General features: G+C 40.1%; 2 protein-coding genes across 5 annotated transcripts in view; both read left to right on the forward strand.

The window, feature by feature from the left end:
- Nucleotides 1–4,765, forward strand: part of LOC146641946 (Krueppel-like factor 7) — a 59,270-nt gene extending 54,505 nt beyond the window's left edge. For all 4 annotated transcript variants that reach the window (XM_085398242.1, XM_085398243.1, XM_085398241.1 and 1 more), the window contains one exon: nt 382–4,765. In XM_085398242.1, coding sequence (XP_085254368.1) covers nt 382–433 — 52 coding nt within the window. In that variant the 3' untranslated portion in view covers nt 434–4,765. The remainder of the gene's footprint in view (nt 1–381) is intronic.
- Nucleotides 4,766–18,931: 14,166 nt separating this feature from the next.
- On the forward strand, nt 18,932–21,857 carry LOC146641947 (putative methyltransferase DDB_G0268948). Its single transcript, XM_085398437.1, has 6 exons — nt 18,932–19,069; nt 19,188–19,348; nt 20,319–20,532; nt 20,661–20,764; nt 20,848–20,985; nt 21,513–21,857. Exons 1-6 carry the CDS (start codon nt 18,962–18,964, stop codon nt 21,598–21,600), a joined length of 813 nt encoding a protein of 270 aa, XP_085254563.1. The 5' UTR covers nt 18,932–18,961; the 3' UTR covers nt 21,601–21,857.
- Nucleotides 21,858–21,926: the final 69 nt, after the last annotated feature.

Genomic DNA, 21,926 nt, shown 5'->3' on the forward strand with positions numbered 1-21,926 from the left:
ATTTTTCACTCTGCAGCTACGCCCCAGCAATTCTGCAAGCCTGATTTCAGATGAGAGGCTTTGATTCATCTAATTTAGCTATCGTTTTACAGCACATGTTTTGCATGCTGCTCCTCCTCCCCACCACTACCACCACCACACTGTTTCAACAGATCCATCTGCGGGCTCTCTAGTTATTCATGCCGCAGCTGAAGTCATTAGGAGTGCTGCTGAAAATGCTGATTATGAATTAGTTACACATATACTAATTGCGTGTGCATTAGTGGCTCAGCACTCACTAGCTAACAGCAACATTTAGCTCAATCGACAAAACAAACTTCTTCCCCTTGCATTGGTAACGAGCTAACAAGCTGTTCTCTGTTTCTCTGTCTTTGGTTGCAGGTGTTTCTCGCGGTCGGATCACTTGGCGCTACACATGAAGAGGCACATCTGAGAGATTCGGGAGAGGTCAGCGGAAGAGTGGATGGAAGAGAGAGGAAAAGGATGGAGGCAGAGTGGAAGAAAGAGAGGAAACGTCTGCAGAAAAATAACACCTTGGATTTCAGAGAGAGACAGCAGGACGGATTGAAAAAAAAAAAACAAGAAAACACAAGATCTGGTCTTTCTCGACTGGAGAAATTGAAACCACACAGGGACTACAGACAGAAATACAGGCAGACAGACAAACTGATCCTAAGTGGCTCTGTCAATCTGTGCACGACCAGTTGGTCCATGATTCCACGGTGACACATCTTCACCTCACAACCATCCCCCCAACTCCCCTGTGTCGTTTTGTGGACTATACAGACGCTCCATCCCACCCTTCATATGTGTCTCAGAGGGGATGTGACATGACAAGCGGCGGGCCACGTGCCTGTAGTTGGCAGCTTTTTATTTCTCACCCTTTGCAGTCTTTGCCTTGCTGTGGTCCCTCTGTGAAATGCTTCCAGCCCTGTTCATGCAGCAGTGCTCCACATGCCAGCTAGGACACCAATGCCAAACTGGACCAGTTGTACTGTAACTCTGGTGTACTGCGAGGAGTACTACTGTTACAACACATATTATTATTGAAAAGAAGAGTTCATTCATTGTCAATAGCAGTTCAGCCAAGCAAGCGCAAAGGCTGACTTTCACTCCCTCAATACTCGCCACACCCTTTAGAATTCACCATTTCTTATATATCCAACAAATATTTGATAGTTTTCATCAAACATCTGTCTTATCTGCCAACTGAATCCATTCATAAATCCCTATGACTTCATGGCATATGAGCACTTGCTTGAATGGAGCGTTCCAATAGATCTCGAAGACTTGAAAATGGGAGTGTGCCCCACTGATGTGCTGTGAAGACTGACTGAGGTCATGTAGGCGGTTAGCTTGCTCTATGAACTTCCTTTTACCGGTTACGACTAGGCAAGGCTAACTTACCTACACTGTTACCTACACTGCGAAAGACTCCTAGAACATCAGCTGGAACTGAGTGGTTCATGAGATGCGAGATGGCTCTTAGGAGTGTTTTTCCTCTCTGGGATCTTAGCTCTAATGAGTTGTTGTCAAAAAACTGTTGCGCAATTGACTCTGTTGGCAAACTTTTGTAAAAATTTATCCACTGTCTTGAACCGGGAATTAATTAGGGACTCAACAAACGATGGCTTTCACGTACCAAATGAGCGTGGACAGCCAAATGCACAAGTTGAAGCAGCTAGCTTGCTGCGATAGCACACCGAACACAAACGAAAATCACTATGTACGTAAAGGCTATTTTATTTCTAGGAAATAGTTCTCCTGTTTTTTTGAAGAAGAAAAAAAAAACAGCGTTGGAGAATTCACTGGCAGCCAAAAAACAATTAAACAAAAAAAAACCCTCTGCAGTAGATGCCCAAAATGATCTCTTTGCACTTAAGAGTGATTGGCAACTAACTAGCCACTAGGTTCTGTCCTTTTCATACCATCCTTGCATACTACTTTTTCCAATTTAGCAGCTCTTAGCCTTTTGAGAAACAAATAATAATAAAAAAAAAGCACCATTTAACAGCTCTTTAAACATGGCCCTATGCAGAACAAAGGACATTCCCGATCAACATGTAGGACTGAATGCAGATTTCTACTCTGCCAGAAATAGAAGAACTTTTTGGAAGAAACAAATTTAACATGTTGCTGGGCCCAGAGGTGTGGTTGGTAAGATCATACAAGGCACCATTTGTATTTATACTTTTTTACTGTTAAAATGAATAATGGGATTTGGAAAACTAGCTAGTCACACCTGGTAACTTTTACTGGACCACTAAGAGGTCATGAGTATGGATTTCCAGTGGGTCTGGAGTGTGTTAGGGGAGGATCGGATCTGCTCAGTCAGCAATGATAACTGCCCCATCAGCTCACAAAACTGCAGTGGAGTGAAACCCACACGCACAAAGAGACACATACATTCACTCTGAGAAAACTGGAATTATCATCTGTCCTGTGTGACCTGACTTTACTTAGATACAACCAAGACTGATAAAAAGGTCATAAATGTCTTCGTGTCGCAGATGAAGGTAAACACAGAAGAGAGCTTGAACAAAAGTAGACTGTGAAGATACTGACGAAACTTTACTGAGGACAGTTGCGTCAAAGCGTAAATTCTTTATTTTAAGACTTTAATTTGTGTGCTTCGCTTTGAAGCAAAAGTTAACCTGCATCTGTTTGCATTTTGGAATAAAATACACAACATTTACTTTACTCTGTTACACCGGAGGCACATAACAGTTTGTGCATTAGTGCAGTCTAGCTCAATATTTTCTAGACACGATATAGTAGTGGCTCTGAAGGTAGATACAGCGTCAATAACTCCTTCACGTAGTGAACTTATTCTAAATGTGGAAGCAAGTCTGACGTTTATTTGTTCTTGAGCAAATACCTGTCAGATAACTTGTTTTTTTCTCTCTCCTGTCTTTGCAAGGTCCATTTGCAAAGACAAAAGAGACTGACCACTTAATTTTAAGGAGGCCAAGATTTTTCGCAGGCCTTCCAGATTGAAACTACTGTTAGTATTTAGCTGTGTCTCAACTTGCATACTTCCATACTTGCTGTTTGCAGGTGTGTTCCTTGAGGAAAATCCATTAGCTAAGTGAGGCATGGTAAAATGCTGCTATCCACTTGTTAAGTCCGACATTATTAGCCATTTCCAGGTCTAAATGCTGCTTCCCTTCCCAAAACACCTTTAGAACAGTTGAAATTCTTTCAGCTCAAATAAAAACAATTACTATGGCTTTCTTTCAAGTGTAACAATAAAGATTCATGTCCAGCCATCCATGAAAAGAGGAGTCAGTAACTTTAGCAGGGTTAGATGTTAGCAGGAAGTTAGCGGACTACATATAACATGCTCTAACTGAAGTATTCTAAAAATAAATAAATAAATAAAAAGACAATAATGCTATACATTTGGACAACAACAAAGATGGAATACTAAATAGTAGCAATGTTTGGAGAGTTAGAGACATTTGACTAATGGGATAAATGGATATTTGCACATAATAAGTGCTACCTGGTGGCTAGCTGCAGAGCTATAGCTAATACAAATGCAATAGCACAGGGAAGATGATGGATTTAAACTGTTCTCCGTGTTGAGGAAGAAGGCAAGAAGCTGTCCACAGCTCGAGGTTAGTTATTTTTTTTGCTGTGTGGTTTAGCTAAAAAAAAAAAAAAGAAAAATCTTGGTCCTAAGCTTAATATAGTCACTGAAATCTGAGCTAGCCTAAGAGTGATTCTTTGGGTTATAGTGCACATAATGAGCTTTTAAAAAATGAGCTTAAAGACGTGATGCACATGAATATAAAAAACTTTAAAAACAGCTTTTTTTTCTATTAACTAAAACACAGCACAAAGCATTACGGCCTCAGACAATGCAGTAAATGCTTGGACCTGGAGACAGGGTTGATACGTCGTCACTTAACTAGTAGATTGTCAATTTATCTTCCTGCATGGAAAATTACTAACATAAGTATCGGAATTGAGACACAGATTAGAAAATCATGAATACTGGAAGCATTTTATATTTGGAAATGATGATTTGGAAGTCTTTCATTTCGTACCAGGCTAGCAGACCCAAGTTTTTCCTGCTTAGCTTCTCTCCTCATGTGAAGATGAAATGAAGAATTCAAGTTTAACCTGTGGGTTAAAATTGTATCATCGATGGCAGCTCTATGTGTGCGTATTTGAGTATTTCAACAGGGTGTTGAAGTGAACTGTTTCAACTGAATGGGAAAAGGGGGATTTATTAATTTATTCTTAGATTTTTATTTTGTTTGGTTTGGTTTTTTTGTGTGTTCACGCTCCTTACTATTCAAGGATAGCGGAATATTTTGGACTGAAATTTTCAAAGTTTAAAGATATGGATCCCAATGACAGGACAGTTTAAAATTTTGCCTGACTCTTGTTGTGAGCTGACAGAAACATTTTTTCTCTTCATGTATCTGCCGGGAGCTCGAGAACTGGGATTTCAAAAGTGAATGTGTTTTCTTGGAAAGGTCGTTTCATGTCGTCTCTGAGGATGCGGTTCAGTTCTGTGTCATCTTAATGAATGATTGTTAATTCTGCCGTGCCTGTGTTTTTCTTCGTCCGTTTGTATTTGCACTCTGAATTTTTTGGAACGCCCACTTGCATATCTGCTGTTTTCTGTCCGCTTGTGCACCATACTTCACACGATGACCCCTCGGTGATGAAACACTGGTCACGAAAGTCTGTATAGTAGCCGTTTTTTTTTTTTTTTAGCACAAAAGGTACATGCATACACGCTTCACGGATTCACATACATTGCAGATGTGCAGACAAACCTACACAAGCCGCATGCCTGCAGACACGCTTGGGCGCATCCACAAATGCGCAAATATGTACAAGCACATCTCGAATCCACGCACTCACAAAAACACATACAGACACAAACACCTATCCTGCGCTCTCCTTGTGGGTTTTTCCTACACCTTGTGAGAGTCGGAGATCCAGACTGCAGCTCTTGCTCTCAGCAGAGGGGGGTGCACACGCATTACTATGTGTGACACCACTTCTGTTTCCACCAGGTCTGAATTTTAAATCAAACACACCCCCGTTTTTCTACCAGCATTCTCTCATCACTTCCCCCTCTTCCTCCTCCCCCTCCTCCTCTTTGCCTCCCTACCCCCTTCCTTCCATTTTCTCAGATATGATCCCTTTCAACTCCTCTCCTCTGTCCAACCCCCCCCACCCACCTGCCTCCCAACCACCCTTCCACCTCCACCTCCCTTCTATTTTTCTCCTCTGTTCTCTTTCTCCTTTTCTTTCTCTGTAAAAAGTGTTTCAAATTTATCATTTGTATATTATGATGTATGGGTACGATAATGTTCTTTATTATGGAAAAATGAGAAAGATTTATTTTTGTTACCGGTTTGTTTCATAATTCCTTTTTTAAATTGGTATTGTAATATCTCTATGCAAGGAACTGTTCGGTGAATCGTTTTTATTTAAGAATGTAATTATGTGTAATAAATGGTAGAAGCAGTTTGGCATGGAGTATTCATGGTTCTTGGCTGGTCTTTTAATGGCAGTTTCATCCTGTAACAATATGCACCTAATCATCCATCTTCACATAGAATATTTTATGATTTCTTATCAAGTCTCAATCACAGAGCCATTCAGATTGTTAACAATACGCTCCTAGAGGACGTTCCACAAACCCTTTCGCTTTTTCTTCTGCCCGACCAGAGCACTCGCAGGGACCGAGTGATTTGGGTTTGCTGCAGTTAAACCAGCTCAGTAAAAGTGGGCAGGTAATTTCATTTACATCCTCCTATTTCTGCTATTTGCAGTAAACCACCCTTGGAAGAGTAAAAAGGGCTCTGATTTATCGTTTCTTTTGATCAAACACGGGAAATGGGCCAGAATACCTTTACTTTGCCTCAGTGCGCACTCTCGTTGTCTCCCTCCGAGGAAGCTACAGCATGTTAATTATATCTGGTACCAACCAAGGTGATGACTTATCCGCTATTCCTGCCTTTTGACCATGACTAGCTGATAAAAGGCTAATCGAATAACTAATGGCTAATTAGGGAGTAATTACTCCCTGGTAAATGGCCCTATGCAGCGTATTAATTCTCCTTGGGTCTGGCAGTGAGAAACTCCCATAAGGTTTTTTGTTTCATTTAATGCTCCCTAATTGAAATGGGCACCCTCATCAAGAAGCTTACATGTATCTGTCGAACTTAATGTTCTTTTATCTTTAATTACAGACAGGCTGCATATTATCTACCTAAATATACCTACTATGTCAATCGCAGAGACACATTATGAAATTAGAAACGATAGTCATTTTTCAATAAAGGTCGCACGTCCCCTGAATGGCTTTCAATCGTCATTTTCATTCCCCATGATGGAAATGAGGTTGTATGTGAGTTCACAGCAGAGCTAAATGGTCAAAATGTGTTCTGGCAGGAAAAAGACCAGAGAACCACATTCACACTAGCACATATATTCATAAAAGTACCATCATACAGGGTAATGTTATTGTTGTAGGGCAATGGGCAAAATTCTTTCGGTGCATTTAACTCTCAATTATGGCAAATGTCCGTAGCAGCTTGGCAGGGCTAAGATTTTTTCGCAGCATTTAGCTGAGCCTAACAAGAATGTAATGGGTGTTAAACAAATTAAAAAATTACTTTATAACTTATTGTGGGAAACATGAATGACTGGATTTCTTGGCAATCAAAGCCATTTCACTCAAAAGCCATAAGTCCCATTTCCTCCCCCCATTTTTACACTGATGTTGTGCTATTGCCTTAAATTGCATGTTGCCTGATTTAGACCTAGAACTGGTTACAACACATTTCTACCACCGGTGTCAATGCCAGAAAGCTGGTAATGGCAATGTAACACAAAACTGTTGGCCATAACATTGGAACCACCAAAGTCAGTGGCTATGGGAGGTAGTACCTAGGTGCTATGTGCAACCACAAGAAACTCCCGAGGGATTGCAGACAAGGTGAACAGAGCCTGGTGTTAGTAATTTTCTTCAAATTAACTACTATTTTTTTATAGTAACAATACATAATTTTCAGTCCCAAATTGTCAAAATGACAGCTTGTTCGTCAAAAGCACCAAGAAACAACTTGCTATGCACCTGCACCCACACTGTGTACGTGAAAAAGTTTAAAAACTTGCTGATTCAACACCAGAGCCACTGATATCAGTAAATATGGGAATAGCTACCATAAAACCAAGACCTTCATAGATGCAGACGCACATAAAATGACATAATACAAACCAATACTACGTAATATTTTGTTCAGAATCTAAAATTGGGGATGCTTCTTAAAATGCATGAAGGCTGAAATTTCACCAAAAAAGCACTGACACAATGTCGATGGAAAACATATAAAAACCTGGTACTAGTGCCTAAAAGTTGCAGTGGCATGGCCACAATCACAAAATTGTTCCCCCCATATTAAAGCCACTAACAACAGTGGCTGTCTGGAAAGACTAAAGCAAGAAATATGCAGATGATTTGCACATTAAGCCCCCAGATTCTGTCTTTCATAATCCTCTTCCTATAAAAATGACCCCAACTACTGTTGTTTAAGGTTTGTCTTAGCCTAACTTAAGCTTTTGCCCCATGAGTAGCGTAAGACAACTTGACAACTCCCTGCTAGTGCACTCAAATATGGGTGATCTCCTGCAATCCCTCCAGGAGGGTCAGTGTTCCGTGTGTTCCTTGGACATTAATTCTTCTTTTTTCCCTGTGGATTCCAGGTCATGCCCTGCCTAGTAATGTCTAGTGATGTTAGGCTTTCTGAGGTGTGCCCAATCCAGCTCCACTTTCTTCTAAAGATCTGTGTGGCTGTTGGTTCCTGATTTGTTCTTATCCACGGTCTTTTATTGACAGTCTTCTCTGGCCACTGGATCTGCAAGATTTTGTACAGACATCTGTTGGTGAATGTCTGTAGCTTGTGGAGCATTAAAGACTATGTAATACTGAGTGAAATCTTGGTTGTCTCTTAAAAAGCAGCGAGACAGTTTACTTGGGTTTGGGTCTTATAGACCTGTGATACCAGCCTAGTCTATCTCCTGACATGTAAGATTATCTTTCTGCCAGTCTGATTCCTGAAACAAGTCAAGAAAAATACCTGAACATCAAATGGAATCAACCCCAATGGCATTTTCAATAAGTACTGCAAAAATATATTCATAAATCCATACACACGCACACAAAAAACCCTCTTTCAACTCAGTCCCATAGATTTCATTTCGTTCACAAATGCAAAAATCCAATCCACTTCATGTTTTACTAATCCCAAGTAGTTCACTGAACAAAAAACCCCTCAACTTCTGGGTTTTCCTGTCAATCTTGTGTCAATCCAAAACAAAAAGTGTGCCTGAGATTTCCACAAAATATTGAAGCCAACAAAAACAAGACACAAAATAAAGGCAAGCAGTCAACCAGCTCAAGAAGGATCAATCAGCTGGTTGGACTTATGGCAAATAGGTTATTTTGATTGTTCACACTCTTGGTTGTTCAAGTGTGAGTAATATTGGCGGAAAAGTAAGAGAACCAACAAACCCAGTAGGATTCAGTCTCTGTGGATCACGAATGCATCCATCCAATAGTTATTGAGATGTCTCTTTCTGAACCAAAGCAGTGGCTTGACCAGGAGAAATATCACATCATCCCTCAAGCCATGCTAGAGGCTAAGAAAAGGATTCACACTGGAGCCTAATCTGATGGACCCGATGAAATAGCATTAAAAAATGGCTCACAATAGCCCCAAACCATGTCAGATCACACAGTTAGAATTGAAAATCCAAAATTAAACAACAACCCATTCCATGTATTTTCTGCTTTCCTGATAGCACTTGACACTCAGTGAATACAACGGAATTAATGCAGACACAGTGTGGAAAGAAGTGGATTTGTTATCCAGCTAATTACACCAGGGATGCCAAGCAGAATAATCTGAATAATAGGAAAACTGAGTTGATAAACAGAGCTGCTGAATCCTTGATTATGTGTATTCACTCACCCTGTCCCCTCACCCTGTTGCATCAAAGATAACATTTATCTGAATCAGGAAAAACTATAGGATCACATCACCCATGATAAAAGCTCATCTTATCCTAAATATGGATTTCAATCTATAGTAAATATATGAATAAACAGTAAATGCATCAGAATTTAATAAAAGGTGTCGACCTTTTTATGTGCATACACCTTTTCGTACATGCATCATTGACAACCGCATGCTTTGTATGAACAAAAGAGCTCTCTGTTTTTGGTTTTCCCAGGTATCAGGCAGGTAAATTATAAATTATTTGACAGACGAGGCCATTAAGGTTGTAAGAAAAGGCCTAGTTCTGAATTGGAAATTAAACTTAAAATGAAAAATGTATCATTTAACGATAAAAAATTCAAACCACATAAAAAAAATCCGCTTTTTAGCATACTGTGTCATTGTTCAGCACCCCACAGGCGTACGACTATGCCCTTGAATCGTCCATATCTCTGCTCTGCTATTCACCCACAAAACACCTGAGCACATTTCAGAAACGCTGTCTTTGTTTTATATACAATGACTGAGCCATGGTTCCCACCACTGAAAGAGGGTATAAATGGTGTGAAGCACTGAATTGAAGCATCTGTTATGAAAGAAACCTGAATTCTTTAGGCAAGGCAGTGATTCACCTAACCAGTAGAATATAAAGCCCCCTTTATTTTACATGAGGTTGTGCAGTAGGAAATTTCACAGAGGGAGCTGCCAATGCCTGTGGGTGTCTTGTAGGTGTCTGGCAGCCATATAGTGATGTTGTTGTCACATCTGGCAACATAGAGATGCTGGCATACTGAGAATCTGCAACAAGTTTAAAGCCTCCCTCATCCTGTCGTAATCCATGCTCCAATCATCAGTGCTATCTGCCACTGTCTCCAGTGATAACAAGAACTCCTTAGTAAGATTATTAACTACTCAGCAGCTGATATCCATGAAGTCAGGCTTCAGTCTTTAGTTTCAAATTCAAGAGCATCAAAAATCCAAACAACGCTTTTGTCCTAACAGTGTTTGTGAGTCGTGGATTCTTTGGTTCCATGCCATGAACAGGCAAGCTCTTAGGTGTTTCCAATTATTGGGAATATGTCGAGGTGGCCCTCTGTAATTAAAGCCTAATCATGCTGGTGGATTCAGAGAAGCATCCTCATCAAGCTTTCATTACTATCCCTCCTTCTGATGCCTAGCAGCAACCCAGCCCCCTTTAGGAATGCTCAGATGGCCTAGTGCCAAATCAAATCAAGGTATTTTTTGGCTTTAATTTAAGAAGGCATTTTTGATTTTCTAACTACAATATATTGGGGGAGATTGGAGGGGGGAGGGGGTAATCCCCAGTCTCCAGTCCTATTGTTAGGCTCTAAAAGCAATTTTCTAAAGGTTCTTTGAATGCAATTTTGGTTGATTCTTCTGTCATATTCTTGTAATCTGACAAAATTCTTTAAACTAATTTCTTCATCCTTTGAACAAGTTGCACAGGCAAATATGTTCTCCCAATCATACACAAATATGAACCAATAAACCAACAATGTGAACCAATAAACTACTTTTGATTCAGTAAAAATTTTGTTTATCCAATGTCAGCAAGCACTTGGGGACAGTGACGAGGAAGAACTCCCTTTCAGCAGGAAGAAGCCTCAGTTAGAACTTGGCTCAGAGAGGTTTGTAGAGCAGAAAAAAGTAAAAAGTATAGAGTTGTCATTTTCCTATAACAATGAACATTATTAGTACGAGTACAATAAGTTAATTTACTAGCTGTATACTGGAGCCTAATCAAGGACATAAGGCCTCAGCCATGTAGACCTAAGGACCTGTTGGCAACTATCTGGCAACCACTGGTCAATAGGGGAGAAAAATATATATATTCCCAGATTGGTTGAGAGTCTGCTGACAGTGGCTGTCAAAACAGTTGTCAAAGCTCCATTCGTGGAGGTCTAGAAACCAGTCAGCAACCTGCCGGTAAGCATTAGTCACAAGGAAAGAGCATGTATTTAGTGACTAGTTGGTTGGTTGTTGCTGGCAGTCTCTAGCATCAAATTGGTTGCAAAGAGATACATGATGCTGCACTGAAAACCTCCTTCACATTGCTTTGGTTGCTAGCAGGTTTCTGCAGAAGATGCCTGTTTGTCTGCAAACACTCATAAACTGTCAAACTAGCAATCAAACAGCAGAGAAACTGAAGAATCTACTATTGTGACCAATTTCACAGAGCAACAGCCACCAACCACTCACCAGCCAGTTAGGAAAGACACATTTTTCCGATCGACCAATCTCTAGGCCTGTGTGACTGAGGCCTAACATTCACATTCACATCTACACCCCCAGAGCGAGTTGGTGCTCGGTTGCATCTGCATTTGATTGATCACTGGGGGGACTGTTCAGCTCTTCGCCCTTTCACTTATTTGGCTTTTCATTTAGATATAGAGCTGATGTCTAGGCTCATTAAATCAGCTGTGTATGGGGTGACTCGATGACTCTAGAAAAACATTTAAACAAACCGTGGCTGATTAAAAGCTGATTCTCTCGAATGATTCAGAAGCTCAGCGGCGTATTCCTTGCTATTGGGTTTCCCTGCCCACTATTTTAGGCTAAAACGATTGCTTCTGAGATGAGCTCAATTCATGAGTTGCCACCAAAATAAACACTGTCAATCTTTGCAAGATATATGCAACAATAGCTCTTTTTTTTTCTCTCCCAGAATGGTATTGCATTCCAGCTGTATAATATGCATGAGTCTGTACTTGTTTTTCCCTTCCAGCTTCTAAACGCTCTTCCACTTCAGAGAGAGGTTCGAATGAGACTACCGGTGAGCTCTTGTGTTCGGAGAGAGAGACCGAGCAGCTGGATAGGCTGGTGGCCTTGTGCTCTGAGACAGCTCAAATACAGAGTCATATGAGAGCACCTGGCCCTTCTATAAGCTGCTTGTTTGACAGACAGCACAGACACCTGGAAGCCCAATGAGAGAGTGCAGTGTAAAAGCCACTGCTGCTCTACAGAGCCATGCATTATGCAGGAAGCTCTCTCTCTCTCTGTTTCTCTCCCTCTGCCCTCTGCTCTGCGGTAAAAATAGATCAGCAGACCTGAGCGTTCAGCTCTTTTTTATGCTTCTCACTTTTACTTGGATCTCACCAGGTGCGGTGGCTCTTGGCTCCCTGCTCGCATTTCTTTGCCTGAATGTTTGTGTATCTGTGTGCGGGTTTAAACACGCACGTGTTTGCACACTCTTTTGAGAGTGTGTGCATGCATGTCTGCATGTCAACCAGGGCTGTTTTATCAGTTTTCCACTGAACTCGGCTTTCAATAAAAGTGGGATATTAGTCTCACACACTGGTATTTCCAACCATTGTGGTGGGGAGGATATTATTTGGCAGTCACAGGTGGCGTGGCATTTGTAAAACCGCCGATAAAGCCTACACTGCAAGACCAAAAGTATGTGGACATGGCCAGGCTTATGAGTTTGGGGCTAGTGGGGTCCCTTGCCAACATGAAAACAAAGTTAGCTTCATAAAGATGTGTCTTTTCCAGTTTGATTAGCCTGCCCACAGAGCACAAACTATAACCGAAATCTAGCATCTGTGGAAAGAACTGGAACATCAAATATGAGCCTGGACCTGATCGGCCTCATCCAACATCTGCGGTAGGAAATCCCTGCAGCCACATTCCAAAACACTGCAGCGAGCTTAGCCATTAAAAAGGTTATGAACTGTAATAATTTTGATGTAAATCAAATTAGCTTTTTACGTTTATCCCCATTTTGCATCTGTTGGAGTACAGATGGAGCCTTTAATACGAGACATCTTCAGAAACTGGCTGTACATATCTCAGTCTTGGGGTGTCATGTTGGAAAGATAACAGTTATTTCCGCAACTTTGAGTTTCTGATATTTTTAGATTCAACGAGAACATTACAAATAATAGATTAAGAATAATAGTGCATTAAACATTTAATACATGCATGTAAGTATGCATAAACATCCAGCCTGCATGTATAAAAGTCCCCTGCTGCTGAGCGCAAAGGCTCCCTGAAGATCATTGATCCGTGTCAGTGACCACAGTGATCTCTGCCTTCTCCCTGATTGCCATTCTACTGCTAATTAAACAGTCCTGCTTAACGAGTTCACGTTGATAACGAGGTTGGAGGGAAAGGTCACCCTGTCACGCTCACTTCAGCTGGACACCGTCAATAAAAAACCCTACACAGAGGTAATCATCCAAAAGTTAAAGAAAGGCAAGAGACTAAGAAACAGAATGTGGTGGTGCAGACTTACGTCGGCCATCAGAATTTGATTGGCTTGAAATATCACTTATTGATGTGAGGGAGAATACTGTTCAGCAAATACATATTTTATCTCTTTTAGCCATACGGTTACTAGTTTTCTGTGCTTCCTTTCATTATTTTAATTCTGTGCCTTTGAATGTTAATCCTTTGAAAGAGTATTTAGACCATCACAGAACACTAAAACTCTGCAGTGAAGCTCAGACTAATGAAATTCATTTTGCGCATTAGCAGCACTTTGTGATGTAATATAATGGCGACTATGTATGTTTCTTTTCCCATTATCTATAAATTTACATAACACATAACTGTTTTGTTTTTAATCTACTTGAATCAAAAAGATTCTTAACACTGCACATGATTTAATTAATAAGTTTGTCTTTTTTTTCTTTTATTATTTTATTTGATGGTCACACATCTGTATGTTCTCGGAAACTTAAATCAGCCAGCAAGGTTGCTCTTATATATTTAAGGTTTTTATATATGTAAGGGTTCATTTTATCTTGGAATAAATTAAGATAATCTGACAGTAAATGGCAGAATCACAGACACGTCCTGTAGACGTTTTCTTTGTGTATCTCACAAGCTAATCTTCACTGTGGTCCCTCTTTCAACCTCTTTCAACAAGACTAAAGTGCTTTTGCTGTGTTTTTCAAGCGAGCCTATGAACGTCCATTGAGAAGCCTGGAGCCAAGCACACACTCACACGACCTATATCTACTATCTGGCCTGCGCATCATTTATCTTACAGCGGCAGAATCAGGATAGATTGGTTCAATTAGACTGGCCTTTAATGTAATCTGTTTAATCCATTTCTATCATCAAAGCCAATACCTACCGCTCTCCTCTGAGAGTGGGATTAGCTGTACGAGTGCATCTCGGAGCCAGCGTCTCAGCTATAAAAATGGAGCCTCTGAGTCAACCAGATCTCCTCAATACTTGTGATATTTGTTTTCTTTACAAGTGGCTGTTAAGAAAACAGAGTGTCTCAGTGAAGTTTTAATGGGTGAAGATTTAAGATCCTCATATCCTACCAGAGATTGCAAGCGCTGTTTGGCACAATGCCTGGTGGCCCAGTAAAAAGACAAGGAAAGACTTGGCTTCCGTTTTATTCTCTTCAGTTGATTTCATGCCTTTAATTGGGAAAAACCAGTAGCCTACAGAGCTGCCCCAAACATTCATTAAATCTGAGAAAGTTTGTGTGTAAATTCAACCTCAAAAGCTAGTGTACCTCCAAATTAGTCTTATGCCAAACACATTTTAAAATTAGATAGATACAAACTGTAGGCATTATGTAAACTTACATATTATTCCACTGTAAAAACATGCTCTTTCCATGTGAGCTAATATTTTTCAGAATGATTTAGAATTATAAGCTAACCTAACTCACTGTGACAACCAAATGAGTCATTTTGGACACAAAGCTTCAGTTTAAGGTGTGAATTTGTAAAATTTAACCTAAATTGATATCAATAAGGTTTATTTCACAGGATATTTTAGTTTTGAACAATATTCACGCTAATCGAGCTAAATGTGAAACAGGCTAATATCTATACAATTCAAGCTAAATTGTTAATTTTCATTCAAGTTTTTACATTATGAGAGTTAACAAGATATGAATTTAAATTTCAGTTTAAATTTCTGGTGTTTTTACTGGTTTTACAATTCACATCAATTCAGATCATAATAATAAAATAGTGGTCTATAGTCTAATAGTATAGTTACAGTGGTTTTCATGTCAAGATGTGTGTAGGGGGTTCCAAACATTGCTTTCTATTGGGTCAAAATGATTCTATTGGGAGTTCTAGTATTAGCTAATAATAAGTTGTGTTGTGATGCAATTTTGTTTATTCCACATTTAACAACATACACTATATCAGACCTTCCCAAAGTGTGGGGCCCGCCACCTAGGGGCGCAGAGCCATGCCAGGGGGAGCGCGGGATGAAAAAGGGGGGAAAAAAACAAAACGCTTGGACACTGCTAGCACGGGCGCCTACAGAAACACAAAGCAGGAGATGAAGCATCGCTGAATATGTTTCCAAGCCAACTTCATTCTAAGCCAAAGACTAGAAAATATGGTGAAGCAAATCTTCCCTTTGGCTTCACCTGCACAAGTGCCGAGGTAGGCCTGCAGAATTGGGTTTCCCTTCGTCGGGAGCAGCGCTGGGCTGTTTAAATCACGGACAAACAGTATCCCACATTCTTGATTTTTAGTTCACAAACACTTCTTGTAATGACTTACTACTCCTGACATTTTGGAGATATACATACTATACTATACTTTATACAGTAAAGTTACAGTGAGATACAAATAACATCAGGCTGATCCTGCCACGATTTGTTCCCCCTGTCTAAATCACGGACAAACAGTATCCCACAGCTGTTTATGTTTACCTATTTTGCACAGAGAGACATTTTTTGAAAAATGTATTGATAGCAATGTTGAATATTATTACACAGGGAAAAAAAAACACGTAAAATAATCACACCGTGACGTCTCTGCCTTTGTAAATGGACGGACAGTAACTGCGTGTGTATATGTAAGCGTGTAAAACCTGCAGATAGTCAGATTAACAGTATTTTGTCTGTTAATCGCCCAGTCTGCAATTCATCTCATGTAAACAATAACTTGGCGCACCGCGTGACGTGAAAAAGGCAGATACCTTTGACATTGCATGACGAACTCTGTATTCCTCATCCACACGTAAACGCAAAAAAGGAGTTTTAAAAAATCTCAGTTTTAGGTGATTCGAAACGCCATTTACCGGTACGTGTGGACGAAACAGCTGCGTGTTCAAAAATACCCATGTAGGTGTGGACGTAGCGTAAAAGAGTTAGTAGTTTATTTTCTTACTACCTGTAATTCATTGCAGATTACTTGTATTTGCTTAATTGTTTACTAAATGTTTGAGGTGTGAAATAAATAAACCGCAATGGAGCAAAATATGGGTGTGTGTGATTGCAGGATGTGTTCGTGCGTGTTCACGCAGTGGGGCGCGAACATTTTTCTTGTAAAACAAGGGGGGCCCAGCAAAAAAAGTTTGGGAACCGCTGCACTATATGATGAACAAAACCATTTTAGTAAAAGTCATGAAATATCAGATTGAGGATTTTTAAGGGTCTTTAGACGATTAATAGTTACTCTCATGCCAATTTTAGTGTTAAACAATAGCTAGCTATATGGGTTTTTATGATTATTTAGGTTAAAACTGCCATAAAATAATATATAAGCTTAAATAGTATTTTTTTTTTTAATGCAGACATAGGTTTCAGAATGATTAGAAAATACACAATTAAGCTAACCTAACTGATTATGCTAACACAACCGGTTCAGTATTTTGGTTCAAAAAGAGGTCACAAACCTTACAATGAACTTTCTTCTTTTGTGAAATGTAACTTGGGTTATGAGTTAACAGATGCCAATTTTATGGGCCATAAACCATCTTAAATTTAAACAACTTAAGCTAAATGGGAAGCAAGCTAACAGGCTAAAATTAGGTATATGCGCAATAAAGTTCTGCAATAAATATGCAATACATTTGGTAGATGTTAGTCAGTATTTAGTAGCAACTCAATTTGAAATAAGGGCTATTTTTTCTGGTGAACCCTTTCTTAGTTTAGTTGAATGGAAATCCCCTCTTATTAAGACTTGTGCTAATAGCCAGGCTAAATTTAATCTCCAAATGGCTTCAATACTACACTCTCAGAGACTGTCACTGTTTTCATTTAGGGGTTTCCATGATGTTTCCTTTATAATAGTGTGCTGAAGGAATCATGGGTCTGTGAAAATACTTCAAAAGCCATGACAAAAATTTCCCGCCCTCAAAAATATCACGGCTTTCAGACTGTTTTCTAAATTCATGGATTCCATCCAACAGCTGCAATCTGCTTCTACCTGCTGAGATTTCCACAGGGAAGTGGGATTTTATACTCAATCCCCATCTATCCATTCCCCTACCCTGCGTGTTTCTGTACTCACGCTGTCTGAAGAAAGAGGAAATGAGTGTGTGGGTATTTACAACTGCACATACATCTATTTTTTGGTTTGAATGCATTTTTATGATTTATACTGTACATACTCATCAGCCCTTATCGCCTTGCCCATAATTCCTGCCTTTTAAAACAGATACAAATTTAGGAATTCTACACTATATAATGTGCAAAAAATATAATTTTTCTTTTTCATTTCACCTGCTTTCATGGGGGGGAAAGCCACGTTTAAATAAAGTATCTGTAATAAATTCTCCTCCTGCTGTGGATTACCTGTGTGATTGCTTTTCAGTTGAAATTCCCCATGCAGCATTAGCAACACTGCTTGTCACAGTCGATGGAAGCGCTCCCATAGCTCTTTTTTACTGTGTCGGGACTGCCTGCAGATATTAAAGCAATATGTGAGGCTGTTTGTCTGACTCCACTGGCTTTGTGTTTTAATGACTCCTGTGTGTGCGTGTGTGTGTTTTTGTGGGGACACTGTAATAAGACATGGTGATAAAGACTTGGTGCAACACTGGTTTGAGCAGAAACACGTACATGGATGGCAACTTTGTGTTGCCATCACACACACACACACACACACACACACACACACACACACACACACACACACACACACACACACACACACACACACACACAGAGAGAGAGAGAGAGAGAGAGAGAGAGCAGTGACCAGTTTAAATTGAATATAGCTGACAGGTTTGATCAGAGTTGATTGATTTGCAGGGCTGCACGCAGCCTCATGGTGAGGGTAAGAGTTGGACACCTTACCGGAACCTCCTCCTCCGTCTCCTCTTTACTCCAACCCCTGCCATCTCTCTCTCTTTTTTTTTTAACACAACCCTTATTGCAAACCATATCTGACAATAGATATTGAACAGGGAAGCAGGAAGGATCAATGTTTGTTGATTGGTAAGAAAATACAAGGCTGAGGCTGTTTGAAGAGCCTCCAACTTAAATTACTTCAGGATGTTCTTGGAACCAAAGTGTGAGGTTGAACAGATTATATGGAGTCGATCTGCAGGAGCAGATACATTTTTGAGTATAAAATATATAATAAGAGTTTTTATCAAACTTTAATTTTCTCCAGATAGTCATAATATCAATGTACAACTCTGTGTAAGAATAAACAAGGAGATGACTTCTTTCAAGTTCAACTGATGAAAAATTTGTTTTTAAATTATTTTCAGCAGCTGTCTGCTTCTTCAGCACACAGCATCATATCTATGTGAGCATTTACTGCCATCTGCTGATTGTTGCCTAAAGGTGCAGACGTATGAATGCACAGCACTGAATCTGTAGGAGAAGTAATAATAATAAAAATGCTTTTCCATTCTTGACCAAAACTATAAGACAAATGCTATGTTTGAATATAAAGTCCTGAATATTTTTTGTAATATGCGTGTAAAGTTAAGCTTATTGTTGCCTGTGTAATGCATGTCATTCCCATCGTCATGTGCCACCTAGTTGATCATTAACTGCGATGCTACATTTTAAAAGAATTGATCCCATGCATAGTTTAATTGCGAGCCGTAGCACATGGTGCACAGTGCACAGCTCTGGCAGTTAATCTTCAACTCGGTGGTTAAATAAAGACGAGCTCAAAGTACCGAGTCATAGTATTCAGTCACATATTGCATACAGTCTGCAGGCACACTGCTGGAGCAACATGGCTGTGCGGCTCTTTGAGGGGAAAGATCATGCAGCGGCTTACCTGCAGTACAGAGTGGCACCCCAGGAGCTGGTCAGCACAGTTATGAACTTTATGGAGAAAAGGGTATGTGTTTATGCTTATGTGCTTGATAGCATTTGAACAAATCCTGTGTCTCTATCTATTAATGTTCTATTACATTCAGGCAGTTAAATGTACTCTAAAATCACAGCATTTCTCTTAGACACCAAAACCATTCAACCTTGCACTGGATGTAGGCTGTGGATCGGGGCAAGGGACGACCCTTTTGGCTCCATACTTCACCAAAGTGGTTGGAACCGACGTCAGCCCCGTCCAGATAGAGACAGCGCAAGCCAATAAGAACCCTCCAAATGTCTCATACAGGTGAAGGGGAACAAAATGTGGTGGATGTGAAATAAAGGCTGTGATTTAGATAAACCAATGTGTCAAAGGTTCTGTGCTTTCTTCAGCATCTTCATTATGTAATTATTTCGTTTTTTGGGGCAGTTCTTTAAGTAAAGGCTACATTACGTCAATCATTCCTTGATTGTTGTAGATGAAGATAGCTTTAGATAAACATGGTTGTAAGTTCTTTGCAAAGAGCTTACCACTTTGGGTAGCATTCTCAAACAAAACCATCATAGAAGATCAAATTCTAGTGTTACAGGGGTCACCAGTGGCCTCATATTATCCATGGGACGTGGCCTTGATCAGAAGCACTTGGACCCGCAATCAGTACCAGGCAAAGTGGTCTTCTATAAGTCCCACACCCACCTGTCAGACAGATATTGACACATATTGATGTTCTTAACTTCAGCAGGTTGTTTCATCCGATCTGAGGTTAGCATCATGAGAAGGTCTTAGGTTTGAATCCAGGCACGGGTCTTTTCTCCCCTTCACGGTCCAAAGACAAACATGGAGTGAGATTAGTTGATTATTCTAAATTGATCTTAGGTGGGAAAGTAAGCGTGAATGGCTCTTACTCTATGTGTTTGCCTAGCAAGAGATTAGTGACCTGTCCAGGGGGTGTTGAACCTGCAACACCTGGGATGGGCTCCACTCCCACTTTCTGACTTGGATGGGCTGCAAATGGATGAGTGGTTTTAAATTTTGAAAGAAAACTCCAGAGAAAAAAGTGGCGACATGTTTGCACTGCCCTTGGAGACTTGAGCCCTAAACTAAATTACCAGCATTGAATTATATTATTCCTCTACAAATGGAAGAGAATCCAAATAAGATCATCCACAAAAGCAAGAATATGCTTTGTTATTCAAAGCTTTTCCCTTATTCATCTCTCCCATCTATAATGGGCCCTATTTTTTCCTTGTCCTGACTCTGTTCACCTTAACATCAGGCAGTGTCCAGCAGAAGAGCTACCATTTACATCTGGAGAGGTGGACCTTTTGAGTGCCATGACAGCAGCTCATTGGTTTGATCACCAGCGGTTCCTCAAGGAGGCTGACAGGGTGCTGAAGCCTGGAGGCTGCCTGGCTCTCCTTAGCTACACCATGGACATGGAGCTTGAGTACGGAGACATCTCCAGCACTCTCAATGACATATGCAAAGAGGTTCATCCCAAATCTAAAAGCTCATGTGCAGAAATAGAGTACTGATGTAGGTTTTCAGCCACTATAAATGAATGCTTTCCCGAAAAAGCTTTAAAGTTTGTCTTTGCTTTCTTTCTTTGTCCCACCAGTTTTATGGTGCCCTGCTTCCATTCCGAGATCCCTACATTGCAAAATCCTCTAAGAAGATCTACCTAGACATGTTCAACTCCTGCTCTTACCCAGACAAAGAGTGGTGAGTTCTCAGAAGCTTTGCCAGAAGTCGACTTCAGTTACATTGACCAGAACATACTTATTTATGAGTCCAAATGTGTCCAGGAACGAGTCCCTGCAGACGAAAAGAACCCTGCCATTGAGTCAATATATTGGCATGGTGGAGACCTTCTCCAGCTACCAGAAACTGAAGAATAAGGACCCTGCCGAGGCCAAACATCTCTCTGACCATATCAGGAACAAGTGAGACATTGAACTTCACCAGTCTAGTCGTTAACTCCTGGCCTTGAACCCTCACCTCCCTTCACCTGGCGCTGACCGTTGATTCCTGTAATCTTCCCAGCTTAATTTATTTCTGATTATCAAACTGGCACAGTCTGGGGCATTAATCAGAAAAGCCAAACATTGCTTGACTAAGCTTAACTGTTGAAGGCTTTTACTGCTTTGATAATATAGCCCCCATTAATTCCCCCGCCAGTGACATGAGAGAATAGCTCAGCAAGCACAATATATGGAGGAGAATTGCTGAGCCATAACTTTTACATGGATATAAGTATGACATTGTATTTAATTACTGTTAAAGTTTGGGAAGATTTAAACAGTTTCACTTTGTTCTGTCTCTTTAAAGAGTTTCACCTGCATGTTTGCCTAATTTAATGAAGGATAGAGCCTCTGGAGGTTGCTGTTAATTTACAACTTCACATAATCTGTCATCCAATAGTTCCTCTAAATCATAATGAACCATTCTGTCTCTCTGTCTTTTATCCCAGGTTGATGTCTGCAATGAAGGTGTCCTCTCCTAAGACAGAAGTCATGATGATTATGCATTATTTCTACTGGCTGGCGTGCAAACCTTGATCACTCAGAATGCATGAATCCTGTTTAGGATTGCTTTCCAAGGTTTTTTAGCTCGTCACCACTTAAAACAAACAACTGCCTTGTTAGACCCTGATTTTTATTAAAGATTTTAACTCTAACAGAGTGCATTAGCAATTTTTTTTGTGTTATTTTTTAATTGTTTAGACCTACTGATGAGCGCCGTGTTGTACAAGCCTCACAGCGCTTCCTTTTTTTTTTTTATCTCTTTCTGAAAATGCAAATCAGAATTTTCTATTAATATTAACTCGAATCTGAATGAAATGAAGCTGCTCTTCAGTTAATTTTAGACTACTGACTATCAACTG

This window comes from Rhamphochromis longiceps, linkage group LG23, assembly GCF_057381845.1.
Source record: "Rhamphochromis longiceps isolate RC_006_pf linkage group LG23, R_longiceps_female_GT1.1, whole genome shotgun sequence".
NCBI classification, from domain to species: domain Eukaryota; kingdom Metazoa; phylum Chordata; class Actinopteri; order Cichliformes; family Cichlidae; genus Rhamphochromis; species Rhamphochromis longiceps.

Coding starts and splice junctions, on each gene's coding strand:
- LOC146641947 (XM_085398437.1), top strand. CDS start 18,962: ATGGCTGTGCGGCTCTTTGAGGGGAAAGATCATGCAGCGGCTTACCTG. Junction 19,070..19,187: donor TGAACTTTATGGAGAAAAGG/GTATGTGTTTAT, acceptor CATTTCTCTTAG/ACACCAAAACCATTCAACCT. Junction 20,765..20,847: donor TCTTACCCAGACAAAGAGTG/GTGAGTTCTCAG, acceptor AAATGTGTCCAG/GAACGAGTCCCTGCAGACGA.